Source organism: Labrus bergylta, chromosome 7, assembly GCF_963930695.1.
Source record: "Labrus bergylta chromosome 7, fLabBer1.1, whole genome shotgun sequence".
NCBI classification, from domain to species: Eukaryota; Metazoa; Chordata; class Actinopteri; order Labriformes; family Labridae; genus Labrus; species Labrus bergylta.
The window spans coordinates 20,336,006-20,352,267 of NC_089201.1; the positions used below are offsets into that span (position 1 = coordinate 20,336,006).

At 40.0% G+C, this 16,262-nt stretch overlaps 1 protein-coding gene across 1 annotated transcript; it reads left to right on the forward strand.

Moving 5' to 3' along the window:
* The first annotated feature begins 5,420 nt into the window (after positions 1-5,420).
* On the forward strand, positions 5,421-16,262 carry LOC110004941 (catalase-like). Its single transcript, XM_065956983.1, has 7 exons — positions 5,421-5,444; positions 9,409-9,561; positions 9,887-10,025; positions 10,604-10,734; positions 11,256-11,363; positions 13,585-13,668; positions 14,847-16,262. The coding sequence occupies exons 2-7, from the start codon at positions 9,472-9,474 to the stop codon at positions 14,910-14,912; spliced, it is 618 nt and encodes a 205-aa protein (XP_065813055.1). The 5' UTR covers positions 5,421-5,444; positions 9,409-9,471; the 3' UTR covers positions 14,913-16,262.

The following is a 16,262-nucleotide window of genomic DNA, read 5'->3' on the forward strand; positions in this document are numbered from 1 at the left end:
CTTTGTTTTCTTCAACGCTGTATGAGAAGAGGAAACTAAAATGCCAGTTATCTCATCTAGCTCATCTATAGTAAGTTGCCATTTCAGTTTTTAAAGTTGCTTAGAGTTCTCTCAATGCCAACCAAAACACAGATTAATAAACCATAAAACCTTATGTAGTTGAGGAATGAAGACAGGGGTCCTTTGGTTATAGCTCACCTCTTTTTATGCCTTATTATTTTGTGTTTTTGTAAAAGTATGACGGAGTTCACAAAATGTTCATAAAAAATACATTTTAAAATGTAGATGACTATAATAGTCTTTTTTTTTTTTACACCCGTTGTATCAGTAGGTTTTGTAGTTTTAAGATTTTGTATGATTTTGACACAGTTTTAAATAGTTTAAAGTTTTAAATGTGTGTCTTGGACAAGGGTGCTTTCTGTCATAGGGCAGGTTTAGACTTAAAAAGAAAATAAATCAGAACCAAAATTAGGTATTTCAAATTGGTTTCATATATAAAAATCTCTAAAAAATAGATTTTCATAATAAGTGTATTTGTAAGTGATATTTTTAATCTTGTTTGTCTGGGACATGATTTTTCCCAATTCTCAAGAATGGGTGTTATTCAAAGTTTAAGAAGAAGCTAATCTTGCATACCCATTGTGGTCAGGTTGGTTTTGCCTCATTGGCTGGTATCAGGTGGAAAAGCAGCCTGTGCTGTGCTTACCCTCAAAGGAGCACACCAACACTCACAGCGACACGATCATAGTGTGTGTACACCCTCCTGCAGCCTGTACTCCAAACCTACAGATAAGACGACTGAGATGAATCCTGAAGGTGTTCCACTGCAGGGGAGAGGATATGAAGGATATCCAGGATATCCAGGACAGCCTGGATATCCAGGACAGCCTGGATATCCAGGACAGCCTACAGTGGTTCAGTCCACCATTGTGAACATCGTCACTGAGCCCCCCAAAGACCACATCATCTGGTCCCTCTGCTGCTTCATCTACTCAAACCCTTTCTGCCTCGGACTGTTGGCTCTCATCTACTCCATCAAGGTCAGTTTAAAAACATCAGTTAAGACTCACTGATGAACAAAATAACTCAGTCTTTGACATTGAAAAAGCGTAAAATGTTCATGAACAATACCAGGAGAAGAATTTTCCTGTGGTTTTTGCAGAAAACTTGAGTGAAGTTCTTAAATTTCAAAAACATGTAAAAGTATTGTTAAAAGCTTCGCTTTATTTGAAGGGTCTTTTTGGAGATTTTTTCAATTTGAAATTCCAAACTATCAGTGAGTAAGAAAAAAAAGACTCATCATTGAAAGGATGACAGGTTTGAGATGAAGACCATTTTTGCTTCATTATACAATCATTCAATCACCCGTAAATATTTGCATTATCTTGACAAAGACGTAAAAAATAAACGTGTTCAACTTTGTTTTTTTCTTGAAGATAAACAATTTACTGAACATAATGAGAGGTGCTTCTGTCATTTCAGTCCAGAGATCGGAAGATGGTTGGTGATCTGGAGGGGGCTCGACATCATGGAGGAACCGCCTTCTACATCAACATTTTCTCTTCTGTTTTGTTTGGCATAGGAATCTCTACCTTCATTATTGTCATCATTGTGATCATTGTGAGAAATCAGGAAAATTCATATAATCGTTATGGTTATGGTTATTATAGAAACTGATAGAAAATGAACTGTAAAATCATTTTGGTTAACTGAAACTAAAATAAAAACAAGGCTTTGCAAAATAAAAACTATAACTTGCCTACCTTTTAACCACTTATGAACCAATACGCAGTCTGCGATCCTCTGGCAGAGCCCTACCGGCTGTTCCAGGCTAAAAACTAAAGGGGACAGGGCCTTTGCTGTCAGAGCCCCCAGACTTTGGAACAGCCTGCCAGAGGAGATCAGACTTGCAGAGTCAGTCCCTTGTTTTACATCTCTACTCAAGACATTCTTTTATAAAAATGCTTTTACTCTGTGATATCGTTAATTGTTTTTATTTTTCATTTTATTAGTCTGATTTTGTTGTCTGCTTGTTTACGCTCTGCCTGTTGCTTTAATTGTCTCTGCTTTTATTTTCTGTTGCAAAGCACTTTGCTACTTGTATAGAAAAGTGCTATACAAATAAAGTATTATTATTATTATTACCTGAATCTGTATCGTGTGTTTACAAAACTAAGTAAAAATTACATTATAGACAAAGTGTCCTTTGTCTTTGTGTTTGACACGAGCATACTGACTGATATGCCGTTTATGTTTTGTCTCAGGCGTGTCTGGATGAGCATGTTCATGCAGAAGTTAAAACGGTTTTCCATATTTTTTTAAGATATATTATATTCTTTAGACTCTAAAGGATATGTCAAAGTCAAAGTCCTATTGGGTCGGGGGCCGGATTTGTCCAAATGAGACCTCAAGTGGGCCGGACTAATTTTGCCGACATCACTATAACTCAACACATGGATATATAGGCTAATGTATGATTGTATAGAAAACTTTAACATTAACATTAAGCAGAGGGGTTAACTCTGTCATTGCAAACTGCATGTTGGCACATGGAAATATTTAAATGTACCACATTACAGAAGAAAACATCAATAATTATGTTTTGATTGAGATTATTATATTATGTTTAAATATTGCTATTCAAGGTTATAGACCCTTTGACACCTTATTCTACCTGCCCTGGGCTCAGTGCATTAGAGAGAGAGAGAGAGAGAGAGAGAGACAGATAGAGACTTTAGACCTGTGTGTGTCAGGCCACAGCACAGTTTGCACTCGTTAAGGTTCATTACAGATAAAACCTGCTCACGTGAATAAGTTGTCACAAACAAACAGAGTGTCTTTGATGCATCTTCGGGTCTTTAAGTATGAGGCATTATAAAATGATAACATGTTTCCAAACAAACTGACTTGAATTGATCCTTCAGCTTTGCGCACTGCAGTCTGATCAGCTCCGTGTGGAGTGCACGTTCTTCAACTAAGTAGACTCAGTTAAACGACTTTTCATGAGTCTGGCAGTCCGTTCTTCTACGTGTCCGCAATATCGTGATCTAACTATGTCACTGACTTTTTATGCTCCATGAATCTCTGCCATCTCCGTGCGCAATTCAAGGAAGAATTTTAGCGCTGCTCCATGGTTAAACCAGCGGACCTCTGTATGATCGGGCAGCCTGTGCGTGATATCGTCTTTGTATAAGAATGAAATGTTCAGTAATAGTTACATATTTACGGTCTGATGAAAGCTGGTGATAAAGGCGCAGCAGCAGGCTACTGCATTTAGAAGTGATTTCGCACTGAAACTTTTAGGTGATCAACACAACACGTTCACCTCTGGGTGCAGGGGCGGACTGGCCATCTGTGTGTTCTGGAGAATCACAGAACGGCCGGTACTCCAGGATGGCCGGCGGCCGCCACGCAGTCATCACCAGTTTTTTTTTTTCCTGCTAATTTACTGTTTCACACTCCAGTCCGGTAGGTGGAAACAATGCGTCTTAAAGTTGGATGCCAGCCGGCAGCTGCCTGTGCCCACCAGCTATAATCTAAAAGAGGTAGAAGTAGTAGTAGCAGCTAGTGATGTGAAAAGCAGTTCTTTTCAGTGTACTGAATCATTAGAATCAGTTCAGTAAAGTGATTAGTTCAAAAGATTCGTTCACCGAATCGTTCAGTACTTCTCTGCAGCTCTGTCTGTGAATCAGAATTTAATAAGCTGAAATACGACCGAACGTTTAGTTCTGCTCGCGATCGTACTGAGAACAGCAGGTGGTGAATAATAAACTAATGAGCTGAGAATTTAGTTGGATAAAGTTACAGTTTGCAAACTGAAAGCTGCTAAAACAATCACATTTATTTTCCCCGACCGTTCTGTTCAGTACGTTCAGTACACAAATCACTCACTGACTGACTGACTGAGAGGAAGAGAGTGACTCGGAGGCGGTGCTCTCGTTCAGTTCGTTCAGTGAACGTGAACAAGCGAGACTGCGAGTCACCAGCCTCAGTCACACACACACACACACACACACACAATGTACTGACTGAAACACGATTGTTAGTGGATGTTAAAAAAGTCTCCCGACCGACTCCGTCCTGTTGGTTCAGTCAGTATGTATCACGGACATGAAAGGGAGAGGGAGGGCGGGTTTTGAGCGACTCTCTTACTGTCTAGAGAGAGATACGACACGGGAGAGAGGAGAGCGCAACTGAAGTTGAGAAATGAACGACTCTTTTCAGTAAGTGATTCAGTTCAGTTCGTTCACCTAGAAGATTCGTTCTTTTTGAACGAATCGTTCATGACCGACACATCACTAGTAGCAGCGAAGACGATCTTTGGTAGTAGTAGTGAAGCACAAAAATATGGATAACGTTTGTAAAAAAACACAAAGAAAAGGGTGGGGCTGAGAAGGCGAGGGAAAAAAAATGCGACATTTAGAAAGTGAAGCCGCTAAATGTCGCAAGCTCACTGAAATGTTCAGCAGCACAGCCGGCAGCAGCACTGAGGCACAAGTTGACGTTAGCAGCAGCATCCAAGAAGTTAGCAGCATGAGTGAAGAAGAGAGAGTTGAGGCGAGCCGGACAGTTGTGCAGCCTCAGCATGGTAGGGTCACATGTGATGATGAGGGACAGAGAGATGAGCTGGTGGAAGTTCAGGGCTGGAACTTGACATGAGAGAGGGAGAAAGAGAGTTACTTGCTGGTTGATGTTAGCAAATGTTATTCAGGTGTTGCTACATTTTTATCTATACCCAGTTTGTGTTGCTCAGTACAATGCAAAAAATTAAATGAAATAAAATAAAGTGAAATAATGATTATAGTAGTTAAAACAGCTCCACTTTAAACATTTTAGGTGTAAAATGCCACATGCAGTAATATTAAGAAATAGGCTACATACTGTATATATAAAAAAAACTGTTGTGCTTTTACTTTTTAAAGTTTTGGTAACGTTACAGTTTTCTGATAATACTTACAAACTTTGAAGACTTTGAATACAGAAGTTACATTTGTAGTGATGTATTTTCATTATTATTTGTGCAGTAAGTTAATTACTGCATAATTTAATTAAGATTATTGAGTAATAAAGTAATCATAAGATTGCGTGGAATAGATGATGTTATAATCAACACCAGTGCTATTGCTGTAATTTGGATGGTATAGTGTAATGAGTCATGATTCAAGTATTGTGACACCTGCCCATTGTAAACTTATATTATCTCTGTCCTGGTTACATCAGACACTTCAGTATGCCTATCACAAATAAAAAAAGAAGACAAAAAAACAGTAGAATCCATCTAAACGTATAATAGTTTGTTATATGGATTCGACTGTTTTTCTAAAAAGTCACAAAAAAACAGTTTTAAAAGATGTCTAAAAAAATTGAAAAAAAGTCACAAAGAAAGTCACAAAAAACTCGCAGAAAAGTGAAGTTGTGAGTTTAACCCCTTCGATCTTACCAAGGTACCAGATCTTTCTGAGCATGGCTCAGGGTGGCGCTGCCCTGCGGCGACACGGACACCAGTGAGCTGTTGTAGAAGTTTGTATTTTGTATGTGATCATTTTGGACTACCGTTCTGTGAGAATGGATGAATGAAGACCAAAAGGAGAATGAACATGCCGTGCTTTTGGACTCTTTTAGTGGCAATCACGATCCTCGTTGAACTTTTTAACAGCTGCCGAGCAACCGGAGTAAATCCGGTGATACAATACACACGAGAGCTGCTACTGTCTCTTCGCAATGATGCAAATCCACAGAGATTGATGACAGAAGACCTGCCTCAGGAGATACGATCATCACACCGACAGAGAGCGAGAAAAAGAGGCCTGAGAGGAGGTGTCCGACAGCGGCTGAGAAGGAGAGGAAGCCGGCCGCCACTACCATCTATGATCCTGTGCAATGCCAGATCGCTGAGAAACAAATTGGACGAACTCCGACTACTGTCAAAAGCCTGCTTTGAATACCGTGAGTCCTGCATAATGACTATTACTGAAACGTGGCTAACATCAGATGTACCAGAGCCTTTGGTCGAAATTGAAGGTTTCAGCCATATCCGCGCTGACAGAACTGAGGACTCCGGGAAGAGCAAAGGAGGCGGGCTCTGAGTGTATGTCAATGACAAGTGGTGCAGGCAGTACACAGTTCAGGGAACTGTCTGCAACAAGGACGTTGAACTACTGTGTGTTAGCCTAAGACCTTTCTACCTGCCCCGGGAGTTTGGAAATATTCTGATATGTTCAGTTTATGTTCCCCTGACGGTAACGCATCCAGGGCAGCTTCTGAAGTGGCGGACTGTGTACAAGAGCAGCTTCAACGCACACCAAACGCCCCCATCTTTATTATGGGAGATTTTAAACACTGTAATCTGAACACTGCACTCCCAGGTTTTGAACAATATATAAAATGCGACACCAGGAAGAGAAAAACATTAGACAAATGTTATGGAAATATCAAGGGTGCATATTCAGCTTCCGCAAATTCTGACCACAACACTATCCATCTGATCCCCACTTACAAAACAGCCCTTAAGAGCAGCAAGCCTCTTGTTAAATCTGTCAATGTATGGACTAAAGAGAGTATTGACACATTGAAAGGCTGCTTCTTATGCACAGAATGGGACACTTTTTCTGAGGAGAATGATGTAGACCAGGGGTACCCAACCTTTTTTGAACCAAGATCTACTTTTAAAGTTGCCAGTCTGCCGAGATCTACCAGTCCACATAGTGAGCCATAGCCTTTACCGACAGCCTACAAATGCATTTAATACTCAAACAACAAACAGAAAATAATATCAGATATAATAAATGAGAGTTCCGTAAAAAATAATGCAATATCGACATACTTTTTTTTTTGTAAAACTCTTGTTTTAGGGTAGGCTACATTTTAATATTACGTTTGTATTTATATCACATATGTTTTCCCCTTAATTTAGTTTACAACAAACAACTTTAATCTGTGTGGAGATGTTCACAGACTACAGCAGGCTGCTGTGAGATGATGTTGCTTTTGTTAAATTAGCTGCAGACACGGTGAGAGTGAACGGAGTAAAGTCCATCCGACCGTTTGACCGGGTCACGTGTGTTCCCGCCTCGGTCCGTAAAGATCACGGATCAACTGTGTGCTGTAGCACTAAAAGTAAAAAGTAAAAAAGTTCGCGGGGTGGCTGGCGCTCCAGTGCAAGTGTGTGTGTGTGTGTGTGTGTGTGTGCGTTTGCGCTGTATGTTGGTGTGTCTCGTGCCCCGCGATGCTCACAGTCATGACAGCAGAGAGGAGCAGAGAAAAGTAGCTGCAGCTACATCAAATGCGTTTAATACTCGTAGCATAGTTTCTATATATGACTTTTTTGGTAAAACATTTACCCCCCCCGGTTTTACCTGCACGTCCTTGCGCATGCCTGCACTCTCTCTCTCTCTTGCGCGCTCTCTCTCTCTCGCTCCCCCGCTCGCTCTCTCGCTCGCTCTCTCGTGCACGCAGCAAATTCATGAATAAATGAAAAATTAAATACAAACAGGTCGGAAGTATACTTGGCTCCCCACACAGGTATCGTGTGTGGGAAACAGTGCAATGAGATGAAATTGAAATCACTTTTCTATTTTACAATTGTATTTTATATTGACTAAACATCTCGCGATCGACTGAGAATCAGTCAGCGATCTACCTGTCGATCGCGATCGACTGTTTGGGCACCCCTGATAGACTGTGTTACAGAAGTCACCACAGACTACATTAATTTCTGCATTGATTCTGTGATCCCTAAAAAGACAATAAAAGTTTACCCTAACAGTAAACCTTACATCACAAAGGAGGTAAGAGACTGTATCAACGGGAAAAAACTTGCATTCAAGAATAAGGACTATCTACAACTAAGAGCAGTACAATCAGACTTAAACCAAAGACTGAGAGAGGCAAAACAACAACACAGGGCAACACTGGAGGATAATCTACAAAACATGAACAACAGGAAATTATGGGACTCTGTGAAAACTATGACCAACATGAAATCCACTAAAAAATCTTTATATGCTGGGGATGAATTATCCACAGCAAATGAACTGAACATTTTCTTCAAAAGGTTTGATAAACAAGATTTCTCAGCAGAGTGTAGTAGTGTTTTGGAGAACATTCCCACTGCCGTGGGATGTGGAAAATGTTTTTACAGGTGTCACTGTCAACAAGGCCACAGGGCCAGATGGCATTTCTGCTTTCTTATTAAAGATGTGTGCAGAGGAACTAACACCTGCTTGGTGCCCCATCTTTCAGAGGTCAGTAGATACAAACACTGTACCAGCAATGTGGAAAAAGGCAGTCATCACACCTATCCCAAAAATTCCGTGTCCTTAAGACTGTAATGATTTTAGACCAGTGGCTTTAACTCCTGTTGTAATGAAATGTATGGAAAAACTTATGGTGAGCAGGCTGAAGTCGGAGGTAGGCCCACAGCTAGACCCATACCAATTTGCATACAGACAGCATAGAGGTACTGATGACGCTATCAATAGCTTAGTGCACATGGTCACTAAACATCTGGAGAATCCCAAGGCCTATGCTAGATTACTGTTTGTTGATTTTAGTTCAGCGTTTAACACCTTGCAGCCTCACATTCTACTTAACACATTAAATCAGCTTAGGGTCAATCCATTCATCATTAAATGGTATCATTCATTTCTCACTAACCGCACCCAGCAAGTCAGAGTGAGCAGAACTGTGTCAGAGCTCACAACCATCAGCACCGGAGCGCCCCAGGGGTGTGTTAGCTCACGAGTGCTGTTCACTCTCTACACAAATCAGTGTACCAGCAACAGTGGAAACGTACATGTTGTTAAATTTTCCGATGACACGGCCATCCTGGGCCTTCTGCAAACAGACTCGGACATTCACACATATACATCAACAACCAGCAACTTTGTGCAGTAGTGTGACGAACACCATCTCCTCCTCAACACAAAAAAAACAAATGAGATGGTGTTCGACCCTCGGTCTCTTGGCGACCACTCACCAGTGGTCATCCATGATCACACCATAACACAAGTAGAGTCCTACAAATATCTTGGCATCCACATAGACAAGAAAAGTTTCTATTGCTCTGTTGCATATTCCTGCTAAAGATGTCATCAATTACAAAAAGTTCAAGGCACACACTGTTCAGACATCAAGATGTCCATGAGCAATATGTCTTAGTGTTTCTGCCTCCCTTTTTGTTAGCATTTTAAACATCTGATAACTGAAATCAGTGTTTGTGTCAAAGTAACAGTGGCTCTGTATCCTATGTCTAGTTTTAAATGTTTACATGAATTTGAGCTGAAGTGCTCATCAATAGTAAAGTCTATGAATACAAAAACTTCTCTGTGCGTGTTGTACCCATCCTACAGTCGGATGGTAGTGGTACCATCTTTTCTTCTTTTAATGGAGCTACTGTATCTCATTCAGGTTTGGTCTCACAAAGAGTACCCTCTGATCCCTGTGGGCAAACTGGTGCTCAATAGGAACCCAATGAACTACTTTGCTGAGGTGGAGCAACTCGCCTTCGATCCCAGCAACATGCCACCAGGCATCGAGGCCAGCCCAGACAAGATGCTGCAGGTAAACACAACTTTCTTTCTTTTCTTTTGTTATTCTTGACACATTTTCCAGTAATACTGAATCTAAAAAAAGTTATTTCAGCTAAACTGTTCCTGTAACTTCAAATAATAACTGTCTCTATGGTGTCCTGTTTAAGTGCATGTTCAGGCATCTTAATGAGGGTATTTGGTGACCCCCAAGACTTTATTGTCTCCCAGCAGGTCTTAGTCTGGACCCTAATCTTTTGAATAAATGACCAACGAGAAATCTTGTTTTGTTTTTTTAAAGACAGACCCTTCAGTTAAGCGATGCCCTGTTGATGTTCATCTCCTTTATCTTTGTCTAGGGCCGTCTCTTCTCCTACCCAGACACGCATCGACACCGGCTGGGAGCTAACTACCTGCAGCTCCCTGTCAACTGTCCATTCAGGACCCGTGTGACCAACTACCAGCGCGATGGTCCGATGTGCATGTTTGACAACCAAGGTGAGTCATAGTCCAACCTGTGTGTGACGCAATAACAGAGACAGACTCAAAGGCTTTACTGTTGAAGCTTTGTATGTAGCACAAAAAATAAATCTTGTATAATCTACCTAATCTATCTTTTAGTCTGTATATATCAAAGGAGCATTGTAGTATTTGCAGCGATTGGGTTACTCACAGTGTGTCCAGGAAAGATGAGCCACCATGTCTGAGACAAAGCACACCACGACAAACATCAAACCTGAGTGATGAAGTTAGAGTGAATTCAGTCTATAAAACACATCAGTTTAATACATTTGATCTCCCACTCACATCCAGTCATACAAATATTTAGTTTTCTGAAAAGACTTGGTAAAATACAACAGGGCAAGACCAAGAGTTGCCCAACAGATGTCGCCATTGAGACTGTATGAAATGCAATAGGACTCATACTAATGGGAGGGTGTTTAAGAAGAATTGTAAGTTGCTCATCTAATTCAAACTGAGTTTAAAACTAACCACAGTCATCCATGCACACAGTCAATAAAGTTCTTTATTCTGTTCAGATTTTAACATAGCAGTTTGTTCTGTCCGGCTTCTAGGTGGAGCCCCAAACTACTATCCCAACAGCTTCAGTGCTCCTGACATCCAGCCTCAGTTTGTGGAGTCCAAGTTCAAGGTGTCTCCAGATGTGAGCCGTTACAACAGTGCAGATGAGGACAATGTCGCACAGGTGAAGAAAACATCCCGATATTACAAGCACGTTTTCTTGGGCAATGCTTTCAGTCGTCAAGATTCCCGGTTTACACAACCGACACCAGTCGGTTTACACAAACTGATTTCACCACCAGGATGGTTCTTCTTCTCTCCTAATTTCCTGTGCGCTTCCTGCCCTGTACCAAACAGACACAGCTAACAGCTTCAGAGCCCAACATAATAAGTCAGTGTTATGTCTAACAGGTTCCTCCTCTTCCACAAGTCACCATGGACATAAGTCAATATGGTTTTCAAATAAAGACTGAAATGAAAATCAAGAATAATGAATCATTGTAGAGCAAAACAAGTGAACTAATCTACACATGAACTGTATGTGTGTTACTACTCTAAGGTAACCAGGATCGTGACAAGGCTAGAGATGATTGGCTTTTTTTTAGAAGCTATCCTGTCTGTATGAAGTGGACTGAAATGGATATCATTTTGATTCAATCTACTCTTACCAGGTTTTTAATGTGTGTTTTCAAATTTGAATTGCAGGTTCGGACCTTCTACACCGAGGTGTTAAATGAGGAGGAGCGGGAGAGGCTTTGCAGTAACATGGCTGGTGCCCTGAAAGGAGCCCAGCTCTTCATCCAAAAGCGCATGGTGAGTCCTCACTGCATTATTATCCACACAGTCTCTGTCACCTGGACATGCTTGATGCTGTCATGCTTCTACTAAGAGTTGTCCAAACATAATACTTCCACTGTTTAAATCAAATGACATGTTCTTTAACATGTTTATTGCCCCGTAGCAGGAAACATTTAAAAAATAAAATACTGATGGCTTTATGAACGAGCGTGCTAACACCACAGGATGTGGCTCTCTGGAAACCTAACACTGTGCTCATGAAGCTTGGTGTCTGTATGTGGGTTTAGGCAGAGGCGATGAAATTGAAATCTCACAATTCATGCACCAGGCAGTTCTAAAGTGTTCTTCAAACAATCAAAGAAAATGTGATCATGTATACAGTGTGAAATGAAACAGAACAGAAATGTTACTTAAATCTTGCTCAAAGGGAACAGTTACTGAAGAAGACTTAAGAGGTCCGGTTAGTAGTTTATTTTGGGATTAAGCATTTATTGTTTAACAAAAGGAGTAAGATTTGGACGAGTTTATAATGGTAACTTTAGTTGTTTTCCTATTACCTTGGACGACATAGGTCGTCATGGTTATTAAACTGGTGAATGCACTGACTTGTTTTTTTAACAAGTTGTCAGGGAACAGTGATTTGTACTGATCCTGACTTCTACTATGATTGCAGAATGATATGAATGAGTCTGAGGGCTTCTTAATGGTTGATTTGCTAACTTTTACATAAAGACTTTTAAGTCATCTTTTTTGTGCATACATTTTCTCAGTGATGTCAGATACCATGGATTATTCAGGTTCATTAAGAATCTGAAGGCCCTTACTCATCACTGCACCTGGCACTATATGCTTGTGTCAGCTTCCCTGCATTGTCATGTTGACTAAATCACTGGCATTTCCTGGTTTATGAGCTATTTCTTAACTTTCTTCCTTCTTATGTATGTCATTTTGTTCATTTGAATAATGCTGGAAGCTACACTCCTCACCCTGTTTTTCATATCTGTCTCCAAAGTGCCTCTTTACATGAGAATACAGGAGTTATAGGTAGGCTGCCCTATTTGGCTTAGGGCGCACTCACACGAGCAAAGTTGTCCCGTACTGTGCTTAAGCACGGTTGCCCCCCCTCCCCATTACCCCGCTGGCCTGCTCTCACACTGCTCCAGGACTAACCGGGCCTGAGCACGGCTACCTCTTGCACATAAGGTCGTAATACAACACGTGCATGGCTTTACTTAATAATGAAGCGTGCTCAGTTTACAAGACAGGCTTACTCGAGGAAATAAATAAAGACACATGGTCGATTCTGCGTCCATACATCAGAGAACTTTAGTGGTGAAGCGTGCTTGGACACGGCACAGATTGCCTAGTGTGAGTGCGCCCTTAGAATCTGCTACAGGAGGATTTGGATGTGGGGGACCTTGTTCCTTCAGACCTTTGAAAAAGGAGTTTGAAGGCGTTGGAGGAAGTTGCATCAGGTTATAGACACTTTGAAATGGCTAAATACAATAGCTAATCAACTTGAATCACATTTTTATGTTTGAAATGTCTTTTTTGAGCATTTCAAAACTGTATTTGTCATCCTTTCATTTTTATAATATACTTTTATGTTGTTCTGTTTAAGCTCTTGTGCTTTACTTCCTGTTTGAAAGAGAAATCCTGCTTTTATTTTAGAAGAAAACCGTAACAAAAGGAAGTGTTTGATGTGACACAGTGGACATTAAATGTGAATCGTTAACTGTAGTGACTTATCTATGGTACGCTGAAAGGGACATAAAACTGCAAACAAATTAATGCTATTAAACCAATATAAGCGTTCATTTTGATCTCACAATTGACCTGGTTTCATTTCCGTCATGCGTCACCCACCCTCAACTGTCAACAAGTGACCACAACACTGTGGCTTCTGGTCATACTGTGGAAATATTTCACAGAGAAGAGCACGCTCTCTGTTTCACCGTGGTCAGGTCTGGTTTCATGTTTCCAAGCAAGATTGCAACTCTAAAACTTTGAGAAACCAAAACTGATCACTGCACTTGCCATCTTCCTCTCAGTGTTTTTTAATAAACATAAATAAATAATTGAGTAAGTCAAATCACAATAAGGTATTCTATCTTCCAAAAGAATCATCATATCTGGACTGTTTGACAAAAGACATTTGATCAGACTCTGATTGTTAGAAGTATAAAGAACATTTTTTTCAGGGCCTTAATATCATATTATCTGTTTTCTCCTGCAGGTTGAGAACTTGAAGGCTGTCCATCCAGACTATGGAAACCGGGTTCAGAATCTTCTCAACAAGTTCAATGATGAGGCCCAGCAGGTAAATAGTACCTGTCTGATTGATTCTTGGCGAGTAGTTTTGATATGTTTATAAAACTTGAAGCAAACATTCAGGCAGGAATCTGAATGACTGAGGGGATTCCCTGGGCACTGTTTCTTTAGTGTCACGACTTTGACATTTTGGACTTCACAGAGGAAGACTAAAACTTTTGGAAGTGTCCTGACTATTGTTTTCAGCTATTCCAGCAGGTCCACATTTAAATTTCATGGTTTTCCTCAACAGCTGTTCTGTGGGGAGCAAATGTTTGCATATGAATGGATTTTTTTTATTTCATTTTATCAGAGCAGTTGATGAATTATTTACTGTCTGCATACAAAAAAAAAATTTCATAGAAAAAAAAAAAGTTTCTGACATGAATGATCTACCCTAGCTTAAAATATCAAGGCAACTATCGTAGGGCTGCTTGATTATGGCAAAAATCATAATCACGATAAATAAATGAAATAAAAAAATACATATATAAGTTTGTGATTCTGATTCAGTGTTAAGGCCAGCAGAGAAGGCCTTACTGTCACTGACTGCCAACCTCTGACAAGGACTGACATGGGGCGGCTCAGATGTAGAGTCGGCTGTCTCTCAACTGGAAGGTTGAGGGTTCGATCCCCAGCTCCTGCAGCAATATCTCTGATGTGTCCTTGGGCAGGACACTTAACCCTGAATTGCTCCTGCTGCTTCGTGTGCAGCGTATGAATTTGTGTGAATGGGATTAGGTACTTCTGATGGACACTTGACATAGCAGCCTCTGACATCAGTGTGTGAATGTGTGGGTGTGACATGCAGTGTAAAAGCACTTTGTGTAGTCAGAAGACTAGAAAAAAGCGCTATACAAGTAAATTTACCATTTTCAGTCTTCAGTATTTGAGCTCATATTGTATACAGATGTTTATAGATCAAGGATAACATTCAGCCTGCTCACGAGGACAAGGATGTTAAACAGAAATGAAAGTTATTCCTCAGACATTGGGCACATTAATTGTCGGAACATTTGGATATACTGTATATATTTTTTTGTGTGTCTGGTGGCAACATTTCGTAATGCAGATTTATTAATGTTGATTCGTAAACAGCTGTCTGCAGGTAACGTTTTCTAAGATGTGCATCTGGTATACAGTTGTACCAACTCTCTCTCTCGCTCTCTTTCACTTCCACTCTCTTAGAACACACCCGTGCATGTCTACAGCCGTCCAGGAGTCTCGGCCGTCGCCGCATCCTCCAAGATGTAATGCCTTAAATTTCCAGAAGGGGCAGCACCCTCATGTATCGCAGAGCAAATGCACTTCTTGATTAACAACTGCTACTAAGAGTAACGAGATTGGACTAAACAATTAGTAGAATGACGAGACTGAAACACCGACTTGTAATGTGAGGGTTGTGTTTTTTTTTTGTTTTTTTTCATTCAGTCCATCCAAACAGTTGATTTTCCTCAAAATCCTCAAAGCTTTCAATATTCAGCAGATTCTTTATCTCTGTCATTTGTCTTGATTGAACACTAATTTAAAAAACAGATGAAGTTGTTTAGTTGTTATTTTCTTTACAGACTGAAACAAAGACCACTATGGCAACTAATGTTAACTAGATCGAGTACTGCATGCCGAAATGGAGGGCTTGCCTTTGACCAAATATGGCCTCAATGCTAATGTTTGTTTGTTTGTTTTTAAATATAGGTGTGATTGGAGTTTCAAGTTCAACCTCAGCTTCTTCCATGTACCAGGATGAGTGATTATTTCTTTATTATTATTGATTATTATTGATTCATCTCTCTCCAAAAAAAAATCCAAATCAGCTATTCTGTTAGTCTTCTTTTAACATTCACATGTGATTCAATGTGTGACATATTCAGCATTAATCTCCGATCAGGTTGTAAAATACATTGATTTTTTTATGTAGTGTTGGCACTACTTCTTTGCAAGAAGCAGTATTTTTGTTTTTCACTGCAGGCAATCATAAGCGTTGGCTTGTTTTCCTCACGATTGACTGAACCTCAAAAATCATTGCGTTCTTCATGAGAAGAACTTTCAAACTGAAATGATTTTTCAGTTTGATCTGGGGGTGTTTGTGGGCGCGTGCATGTCAGTAATGCAGTTTACAAAAAGGACACAATTACTTTCACTTCATCAAAAAGTCGATAGTGCCTTTTTGTACTAAATACAAATATAAATAAATTAACCTGAAACTCAAAAATCATTGATTAACTTCTCTTTAGTGGAAAAGAGAAACTTTGTTGATTTATATCGTGGTCTATCAGTTAACGCAGGGTTAATGTGGCTAAGTAGCATTAAAAAAACAGAGACTACATCCTCATCCGAATCAAAAAACACGACCACTAATTCCCTCCTATTCTGGTTTTCTTTCAGACTGACTAGAAATGTAGTTTAGGGCTTTCATGTTTGTCCATTCTATGCAGAGAAAAAGACCCTCGACTAAATGCACAGTTTATTGTGTCACTGTGTAATATACACTGTATGACCTGTTGTGTGTTTGCTAACTCTTCAAAGTGTAAAAAATATATTTTATATGAATGTTTAAGATCAGATTTGTATTTAGTGCCTGTATTAAATCGAAGTTTAACAGCA

Excerpts from the sequence above, each read along its gene's own strand:
- LOC110004941 (XM_065956983.1), top strand. The coding sequence starts at position 9,472 with ATGAACTACTTTGCTGAGGTGGAGCAACTCGCCTTCGATCCCAGCAAC. Across the intron at positions 10,026-10,603 it reads GTGCATGTTTGACAACCAAG|GTGGAGCCCCAAACTACTAT; the intron begins GTGAGTCATAGT and ends TCCGGCTTCTAG. Across the intron at positions 11,364-13,584 it reads TCTTCATCCAAAAGCGCATG|GTTGAGAACTTGAAGGCTGT; the intron begins GTGAGTCCTCAC and ends TTTCTCCTGCAG.